At 39.4% G+C, this 10,211-nt stretch overlaps 2 protein-coding genes across 2 annotated transcripts; one reads left to right on the top strand and one right to left on the bottom strand.

Annotated features, from left to right (window-relative positions):
* Nucleotides 1-2,430: 2,430 nt before the first annotated feature.
* On the top strand, nt 2,431-4,233 carry EAH_00039300 (hypothetical protein, conserved; the record flags this gene model as incomplete). Its single annotated transcript, XM_013395359.1, has 1 exon — nt 2,431-4,233. One exon carries the CDS (start codon nt 2,431-2,433, stop codon nt 4,231-4,233), a length of 1,803 nt encoding a protein of 600 aa, XP_013250813.1.
* Nucleotides 4,234-4,934: 701 nt separating this feature from the next.
* On the bottom strand, nt 4,935-5,763 carry EAH_00039290 (hypothetical protein, conserved; the record flags this gene model as incomplete). Its single annotated transcript, XM_013395358.1, has 2 exons — nt 4,935-5,099; nt 5,422-5,763. The coding sequence occupies 2 exons, from the start codon at nt 5,761-5,763 to the stop codon at nt 4,935-4,937; spliced, it is 507 nt and encodes a 168-aa protein (XP_013250812.1).
* Nucleotides 5,764-10,211: the final 4,448 nt, after the last annotated feature.

Genomic DNA, 10,211 nt, shown 5'->3' with positions numbered 1-10,211 from the left:
TATATAAATATATATAAATATATATTTATATATTTATATATTTATATATTTATACATTTACATATATATATAGATATAGATATAAAATAAATGAAGAGACAGAGAAAGAGAAAGAAAAATAAAGAGACAGCAAGACAGAGAGAGACAGAGAGAGAGAGATAGAAAAAAATAAGCAAACGAAGAATAAAAAATAAACACAGAAAACAAAGACATCTAGCAGAAAAAACAATGCATGCAATTTTCTTTTTTAAACTAAAACAATTAATCTTTATCCTCAAGAAATACAAAAAGCAACACAAAATAAAACAAATTAAATTAAATTAAATTAAATTAAATTAAATTAAATTAAATTAAATTAAATTAAATAAATAAAGGAGGAAGACCTACCACAGCTTCGCTATGCATGCAAAAAAAACGCATGCAGCAGGTAAAGGGTTCAGGCTTCTTTCAAGTGCAAACGACAAAACTTCAAAGACAAATATATTTAATAAGCCGATTACTAAAACTTTAACAACTTCATTTAAAGCTTCTCTTCCTTCTTCATCACGAAATAAACTCTGTCCCCCAAACTGATGAAAAAACAAACACAAAAAAAAACAAATAAAACAGTAATATAACGTAGCTTATATCGCTCGTCGTGCATGCATGCATTCATGCATGCATGTATGTACCTATATTGAGCAAAGCCCTGCATGCATGCACTCAATGCATGCATGCATGCATGCGTTGCTCAATGCATGCATTCATGCAGCTATATTGCACAACCTGTGCCTGCATGCATGCATGCATGCATATAGCTACATTGAGCAATCCATGCATGCATGCATGCATGCATGGGTGCGTGCATGCAACAAGTAAATATATTGATGAAATAATTAAAAAGAATTACCTGCACTATAGACAGCTTAGGCTGTGCAAAGGAGCCCTTAGAGCCCTCACTTCGACCTAGGGGAAGAGCGACCCAGAGGCTGCGAATAAAACAATAAAACATTTGCATGCAAATAAATAAAAGTATAAATAAATAATAAACAAATAAACACTCAACTTCACGTTCAGCACAATGTGTACATGATCTATTAAAGCCTTCAATTAGAATATAAACGGCAGAGAAGAGAAGGAAAAAATAAAGAAAAAGAGTAGAGAAAGAAACTGCAGAAGAGAGCAGAAAAAAGAAGAATAAAAGGAGTTGCATAAGAGCTGAGAAAATGAAGTACAGGGAGAAACAAGCGGCGTACAGACACCCCACTAACAATGCAACAGAAATACTGAAACGAGAACCGAACCCTAAACACCTAAACCCCTAAAACCCCTAAACCCTAAACCCTAAACCCTAGCAAGAAGGCATGCAGAGATAAGCCAGAGTTTTCTCACTCACCTCCGAACGAAGCTGTGGGCAATGCGGCAGTGTTGGGTGATGCGTGTAGCTGTGAAGGTGGCGAGAAGTGCCGCTATAACTTCAGTTGGTAGCAGCATGGTTGCTGCAGCTGCGGTGTCTGCTGAGGTTAGTGGTGCGCGTGCAGTATCTCCTGTATTTGTTTGTTCATGAATAGAGGTAAGCGTTAGACCGGATGTTGGTAAAAGGGTAAAAGATAAGGCCAAATAATGCAAGATAAAACGGGGAAGCTGAAGAAGTATGGAGCAGTATATACAACTATTGCATTAATTCATGCTGTACGTACACCGCAAACTGCTGCCAGCGACGCCAATGAAATACAATCGGAATACTGAAGCCAGTTGCAATGCCTCCTCCTCTCCGCTGTAACAAATAGAGGTATTTTTCAATAAAGAAATAGATAAATATGTTTTTTTCGAATAATTGTACACCCGTTTACTCCAATTCAAACAGCGACCAGCGCCCCCCGCTTCGGCGGCGGGGGCGTCCGCAGGTGCCCGTCGATGGGCGGGAAGCTGCTGCGATCCTGCAATTTTTACCTCTTTTTTGAAGATTTACTTATTTAAAATGGATTATCTTGCTTAAATCTTCTCACTTTCCCCAAAACTCATGGAGGCTTAACTCCAGGACGCTCGTCATCTTCAGTTTGTCGCTATGAACGGCTCTCAGCCCCGGCTGACTCGTCTGTTGTGCGTTTCGCCTCCAATTCTTCTTTCTTTTTGAATAAAAGGGTAAAAGTTTTATTTAAATGTACAATTTTAATCATTATTCCAGCTGAAGGCTGTGTTTTCGTACACTTTTCCCCCCACCTATATCGCTAGCCTTCGGTGGTTGCAGCGAATGCAAAGACCAATGCGAAGCTCGATGGACGTGAACCCATTGCCATTTCAAGATCTTTGAATTGATTTGCTTCTCTTCTGCTGCTGCTGCAGCTGCAGCTGCTGCAGCTGCTGCAACGGCGAGCGCCGCTGCTTCTGCTGCTGCAGCCAGCGGCTGCAACAGTTGCTGCTGCTGCTGCTGCTACTGCAACAGTGAAGATGGCTACTACAGACGCAAAGGAGTACTGTGAGGAGCGAGCGGAGCATCAGAACGCGCCTAAATCTCCTCAGCATTCTTCTTCTTCCTGTGAGGGAGATGCCTATACACCCCAACGAACTCGTCAAGCAGTGCGGCTTCACTGGGAGCCCCTCACTATATCGGAGTCATCAGTCTCCCCCTCAGCCGCAATATCCATTGATGCTGCAGCAGCAGCAGCAGCAGCTGCTGCTGCTGCTACATGCAATATGCAGCCGTCCCCAATATTTGCAGACGTGAGAGCCACTGCTGAGGGAAGCGCAGCAATTGGTATGCCTTATTGTATATCCCAGAGCTTGAATTGCAGCGGAGATGCAGGAGGAGGTCAGCACGATGCTGCTGCTGCTGCTGCTGTTGCTGCTGCTGCTGCTGGGGCAGTTGCTGCTGCAGGCGTTGGAGACCCTGCTGGAGTTGGGGTGTCTGTACACCCCTCCGTGCCTTACTTTTCTCTCAGCAGCGAATCTGCTGCTGTGCAGCAAGACGTAGTTCTGCTGTCTGGTTCAGGCGGCGATGGAGCATTGATAGAAGCAGCAGCCCCAGGAACAGCAGCAGCAGCAGCAGCAGCAGCAGCAGCAGCCGCAGTGGCCGCAGCAGCAGTTGTACCACAAGCGGACGCAGCAGCAGCAGCAGCGGGACCCACAACAACAACAACAGCAGCAGCAGCAGGAAGTGCAGGATCAGGAGTAGCAGGGAGTGCAGGAAGTGCAGCATCAGCAGCAGCAGCAGCAGCAGAGAGCAGCAGTTCTTCTTCTAGCAGTCTTTCTAAGGCGAATGTAGCTCTTGAGCTTCTGGAGTGCGGTGTCTGCATGGAGCGCATGCAGCCCCCAATATATCAATGTAAAGAAGGACATACTCTGTGCTGCAGCTGCCAGCAGCGCCTTAACAGCTGCCCTACCTGCCGCTCTCCTGAGTTAAGTATACGATGCAGGGCTTTGGAGGTATTAGCACAATGTCTTACAGATGTCCCTTGTCGGTTTGGCAGCTTCGGGTGTACATACACTGCAAAGTACAGCGAAATTCATCAACATGAGTCGCGCTGTCTTAAGAGACCCTTAGCTTGTCTGCATGCAGACAGCGGCTGTGCCTTTGAAGCTTCTCCTCAGCAGCTAGCAGAGCATCTGCTGCAGCAACATGGATATGAATACAAACCTACCAGCACAATTCAGTTCGTCTGTACACCTGAAAACTGCAGGGGATCGAAACGCATTGGTATTGGAAAGAAGCCCAGCAGCAGCAGCAGCAGCAGCAGCAGCAGCAGCAGCAGCAGCAGTGGGTGCAGCGGGAGTGCTTCTGCTGCAGGAGAAGCGGGGAGAGAGAACAGAGCGCAGCAGCAGCAACAGCAGCAACAGCAGCAGCAGCAGCAATTAAGAGAAGAAGAAGAAGAAGCTGAAGAAGGGGGTTTTTCTTTAGATGGTTGTGAGTCGTTTGTATGGCAGCAGCAGCTATATCATTGCTTCGGGAAGTACTTTGTGCTGCGTGTACACCGCAGAGTAGAGGGAGAAGCAGCGTTTTATTTGTCTTTGTTAGCTCTACACCCGAGACATCACTGCAGCAGATATTCTCTTCAAGTGTCTGGTAATCATCGGTCTTACACATTCATTGGACCCGTGTGGTCGGCCGCAAGAGGGCCGAAGGAGTTAGAAAGAGTTAAAGATTGTCTGCTGCTTCCTGAGAATATTGCTCTCTTTCTTTCGGGGGCCAAGGGGAGCGAACAAAATCTTAACGCAATTAACCTCTGTGTTAACGGCGAGATATTGCCTCCTTAGTATCTGCAGCATTCTTTTATTATTATTATTATTATTATTATAATACCCTCTATCAAAGAAGCTGCAATTCTTTTCTTACCTCTTTCATTCAAACCTCACTCCAACAAACTTTTTTTGTCCAAACAAGAAAATATATTATCAGGCGTACACTGTACAATATAATATATCTATATATATAGAATACAGCTATTTATATATATATATATACATATGCAGTGTATATATATTATATATATTTATTTATTTATTTTCGTAGATTTATTATATCTTATGGTTCACGAGCTGTGTGTACACCTGAGGGTTTATTACTGCTTAGTCGTTAGCTAATAGAATTGAGGGGTCTTCTGTTTGAATGTCTATAGAAGAGAAAAAAGAGAAAAAATGAAGCATTAGTTTAGTTGGTTTCTTAACGCCAAAGAAAGACAAAAAAGTATGCATAGCAGACGCATGCAGGGGCGGTAGAGATCTTCTCACTCTGAAATAGACTGAGATGTCTCTGCCTGATAAATAAATTAAGAAAATTAAATTAAATTAAACTAAATTAAATTCTTTTACCTTGCCGACTCGGCTGAAGCACGAGACGTGTTGTTTATGTTGATGTTTATGTCGATGTAATTATTCTAAAGGCATGAAGACAGCATATATATATATACATATATATACATATATATATAATTCATTCTTCTTTTTTCTTTATTAATTTAAAGCTCTCCTTCTCTATTGTTGTTGCTTTTATGCTCATTCAACATTTCCTGAAATGCAGCTTGTTCTTCAGGAGACAGCATCTCCATAACAGCACTGACGTCTTCTTCATTCATCTGAGAGAGATCAATCTCTTCACCCTCGATTTCTTCATCCTCATCTCCCTGAAAACAAAAATAAATATAAATAAACAGACAGCAATGCAGAGCTGCTTCTCTAGCTCTAGTTTATGCAAAGACAACAAACAATACCCTTTCAAATATTCTACAGATACAATGCTTATTCTACTTCTCTATGTCGACGGAGGGAAACAAACAATAAGAAAGGTTTATCAGAAACTGGCAGTTAGAGCTCCGAATAAAAAGCAAAAACAGTAGAAGGATCAGCAGGAGTAGTACGTTGTCTTAAATGATTATTGAATAGATAGAAATAGCCTTGTTATGCTGCTATAACGAATAGTAATGGAAATGCTTCTTCTTCTCTTACCTCGAGGAAAGAACTTTCTTCTGATTCTCCTTCTTGAAGACCGTCTTCTTCTTCTTCATCTAAATCTGCTTCATCATCTCCTGTTGCTGCAAATTCACTGTCATCATCATCTGCTTCGAGCTTGTCTGCGAGTGCATCTGCATCCATTTCAGAGAAACTCACACCTCCTTCAGCGTCTAAATCGGGTGAAACTGCATAATCTTCTTCATCTACTTGTCTATCCACGCTTCTATTCGCTCCTTCTAGCTGCATACTTTCCACCTCTGCTGGGCGGTGCAGCAACACAACGGCGGCCAACGCGCAGCCGAGCAGAAACAGTGAATTCTGGAAGGAAAGCGCCATCTTGTCCGTGCGATCTGGGTTTAAAAAGCAAAAAGGTTGCAAAAAATACAAGAAAAACACCAACAAACTAATTATACTGAACCAAATGTTCAACTTCTCGCTATTTTACACTGCCTATACACCCCAGCAAGTTGGGCGGATGACCAGACCGCGCCGCCGGCCCCGAAACGTCTGAGCGTAGGCTGGCGCTCGTTAAGTCTAAGCAGATAAAAAGAGTATTTTATGAATAAAACTTGTAAATTTTCAACAAAATATCTTTACTCTTTCTATTTTTTTCATTTTTAAAGACAATTTAACGAAGATCGTAGATAAAAAAAATACACACTATTACTGCACGCCAAACACCCGCACTCCTGCGGTGTCTGCCGAGCGGTGCCGCCTAAAACCTGAGCGAATACTCCCTGTTAGTTTTGAAATAATTTAAAATAATTTACATGCAATTTAATTTTACTTTGTTTTAATTTTAACAACAAAAGAAGGAAGCTGCTGCAATTGCCGCAGCTCCTCAGCATTCATGATGGCTCTCTTCTGCGACAGTAAGCGAGTTGAACGAAATTGAATATTTTCTTCTTCGTCACCTTCTTCTTTTCTTTTATGAATTATTGATTAAAATTAAGTTTAATTTATACATTTATTGTTGGAATCAGCCAAGAGAGCGCAAATTAAAAAAAATAAATTTGTACCGGTTTCTCAGCGCCGCGAATTTGTTGCCTTAGATGATAGCAGCATTGGCGCGTGTGTGTTGTTGTCTAGACTGTAAATATTGCATAAAGAGGGCGTTGCATTCTTTAATTTGTTTTTTTATGTTTTCTTCCTCAGCAGCAGCAGCAGCAGCAGCAGGAGCTCGCCTCACGGTGTCAGTAACCCCATTTTCAGCAAAGTAGCGGCTTACTACATTTAAACGCAGCAGCACACGCCCTGAGGTGTACGTTGTCATTTGCCCTCTTTCTATATTCTCTAAAGTAGGCCAAGCAGCTTCACCCAAGCTTTCTTGCCTCTCCAGCAAGCGCCCTAGGCACACTCTCACAAGCTTACTACAGACACTCTATACACACAGCTAGCTAGCTAGCTAGCTAGCTAGCTAGCTAGCTAGAAATGCAACCGGCTAGCTAGCTAGGAAGGTACCTGGCTATTCAGAATGGTGCATATGTGTCTTTGGAGGCCATCATTTAGAAACAGGCATCTAGACAGCTTGCTGTTTAGCCTAGCTAGCTAGCGAGCTAGCTAGCTAGGAACCTCTCTAACTAGCTTGCAGACTAGGAGTCTCTCTAACTAGCTAGCTAGCTAAGAACCTCTCTAACTAGCTAGCTAGCTGTGGATCGACCTAGCACGCAAGCTGCCCATCTATCTATCTAGCTGGGTGCCTATATCTCTATCTAGCTGAGCGTCTAGCTAGCCGTGTTGGTGGCTAGCTAGCTAGCTAGCTAGCTAGCTAGCCACCATTGTAAAGGGTTCTAGCATGTTGTCTCAACGAGGTGTCTGTACAGCTGAACTTCTTCTGCCTTTCTTCGCTCTCACCTGCTAACTCTTCCCCCGCGTCTCCCACTGGCCTCCACGTATTGCAAATAACATCGTGATATCCAACACTAACAGGCAAACAAACACGTCCGAATGCATCTGCAATCAAAACAATAAAAAGAAAAAGAAAAAGAATAATAAGAAGAAAGAAAAAGGATTTTAGTCTATTGAACGCTCACAGGCAAACAAACACGCCCACAGGCATCTGCAATTAAAAAGAATTAAAACAGAAAAATTTTTAAAAAGAATTCGAAAAGAATAACTACTTGGAGCTGTTCCCGTTGCATAGACTTGGGGTGTATATGCAGCTCAAATATACCGCATATTTGGGGTGTATAGGGAGGTAAAACTCAGCATATTTGGGGTGTACAGGCAGCTCAAGTATGTAATTATTTAAGGTGTATATGGAGGTAAAACTCAGCATATTTGGGGTGTATAGGGAGTTAAAACTCAGCATATTTGGGGTGTATAGGGAGGTAAAACTCAGCATATTTGGGGTGTATAGGGAGTTAAAACTCAGCATATCTGAGGTGTATAGGGAGGTAAAACCCCTGAAACTCACAGGGTGAAGCGCGTCCTTTGCTGTCTAAACGCCAAACAGAAATAATACAAGTCGGCCATCCAACGAGAGAAGAAAGACAGAAATGTAAATCAAGCGGATAATCCCAAATATAAACATCTGCAGGCTGCAGGTGTACATACACCCGGTACACAAACCCTAAACCCTAAACCACAAACCCTATACCCTAAACCCTAAACACTAAACCCTAAACAACACAGACTAAACCCTAAACCCTAAACCCTAAACCCTAAAACTCTAAACCCTAAATCCTAAACAGTAAACCCTAAACAATAGACACTAAACACTAAACCCTAAACAATACTCTCTAAACCCTAAACCCTAAACCCTAAACCCTGAAGTCGATGCTAGTGTCTCCTTAGGGCGGGTGCATCAGCAGCAAAATTAAGAGTATTTATTTAATTGATAATTAGAAGACAAATAAATATTTTATTTGCTTTTGTTTGCCTCTATATTTTTTCTTTGCTTTTCTTTTCTGTCTTTCTCTGCTCTTTTTCTTCGCTTTCTTTTCTTTACCTCCTTTCTTTTATTTTATTTTTAATTATAATTTTAATTTGTTTTAATTGTTTAAACGTACACTTGCGTATGCTGTTTGTGTTTGATGTTGCTCTGTTATCTCTCTGCACAGGCCGTGCCAGCCCTGCCCTATAGCAGAATAAGAGAAGAAAATAAATTAAAATAAATTAAAATAAATTAAAATAAATTAAAATAAATTAAAATAAATAAAATAAAGATATAAAATAAACAAATCAAACAAGAAGAGGAATGAACAAACAATAAAACAAAACAAAAACAAAAAAATAAACAACCAAAAGAAATAGAAGTAAAATAATACAAATAAATAAAACTTTAAACATAAAATAAAAACAAAATTTAAATTAATTTCTTTTTCTTTTTCTGCTTCTTCTTTCTATTCTTCTTTATACACTCTACATCCATTTATAATATAAGCATTTAATAACGTGTATACACCAAATAATATAAATACTTGTTATGTATATATTTATATAAATGCATATATTCGTTATATATATATATATATATATATATATATATATATATGTAAGACTCATATGTTTGTTATATATTTATATTAAATGCATACGTTCATTATGCAGTTATACATATATATATATATATATACATATATACACATATATACAGCAGCAGCAGCACTGCTGCTGCTGCTGCTGCTGCTGCTGCTGCTGAAGCTGATGCAGTTGCTGCGTTTTTTCATGGTTTGTTTTGTTTGCATGCTGTCTTTGATTTTTTTAGTTTTTTCTTTGCTTTTTTTTCTTTTGTTTGTTTTCTTCGTCTGCAGCTGTCTCAGTCTCTCTCTCTCTCTCCTTCTTTGTCTTTATCTTTATCTTTCTTTTTTCTTCTGTCTCCGTCTCTGTCTCTCTGTCTCTGTCTCTGTCTCTGTCGCTGTCTCTGTCTCTGTCTCTGTCTCTCCCTCTCCCTCTCTCTCTCTATCTATGTATCTATTTATCTTTCTTTCTTCTTTCTTTGTCTCTTTATCTCTGTCTCTTTATCTCTATCTCTCTGTCTCTGTCTCTGTCTCCTCTCTGTCTCTGTCTTTATCTGTCTCTGTCCCTCTCTCTCTTTATCTCTGTCTCTCTCTGTCTCTCTGTCTCTGTTTTTATCTGTCTCCTTTCTTCTTTCTTTTTTCTGCTTTCTTTTTTCTGCTTTCTTTGTATTTATCATCCCTTTTCTTTATTTTTATTTTTATTTTTAGTCTTTGTCTGTATTTTTATTTATATTTCTTTGTTTGTTTGTTTGTTCGTTCGTCTTAATATTATTTATATTTGTTTATTTGTTTTATTGCTTAATTTTATTTTGTTTGTTTGTTCGTTCGTCTTAATATTATTTATATTTGTTTATTTGTTTTATTTTTATTTATTTATTTTTGTTTATTCTTTTAAATTTATTTCTTTTTCTTTTTTTCGCTGTCTCTTTCTTCTCTTTTGTCTCCTTTGTTTGTCTTTCATTTTATTTATTTATTTTTATTTATTTTTATTTATTTGTTATTTGTTATTTGTTTGTTTGTTTGTTTGTTTGTTTGTTTGTTTGTTTGTTTCTTCCTTTCTTTGTGTATTTATATTTATTTATTAATTTATTAATTAATTTATTCATCAATTAATTAATTTATCTATTAACTTAATTTATTAGTTTATTTATAAATTAATTTATTAATAAATTTATTTATTAATTTATTTATATTAATTTATTTTTCTTCTGACCTCTGCTATGGGGCTGTTAGCAATTTGTGCGACAGCAGCGAGAGCACTTCTCTTCACATTCAGTTCAATCTGCTGCTGCTGCTGCTGCTGCTGCTGCGGCTGCTGCTGCG

Source organism: Eimeria acervulina, genomic scaffold, assembly GCF_000499425.1.
Source record: "Eimeria acervulina Houghton genomic scaffold, Eah_scaff461, whole genome shotgun sequence".
NCBI lineage: Eukaryota > Apicomplexa > Conoidasida > Eucoccidiorida > Eimeriidae > Eimeria > Eimeria acervulina.
The sequence above is the reverse complement of the archived record's forward strand: the minus strand, read 5'-3'. Positions and strand labels throughout refer to the sequence as shown.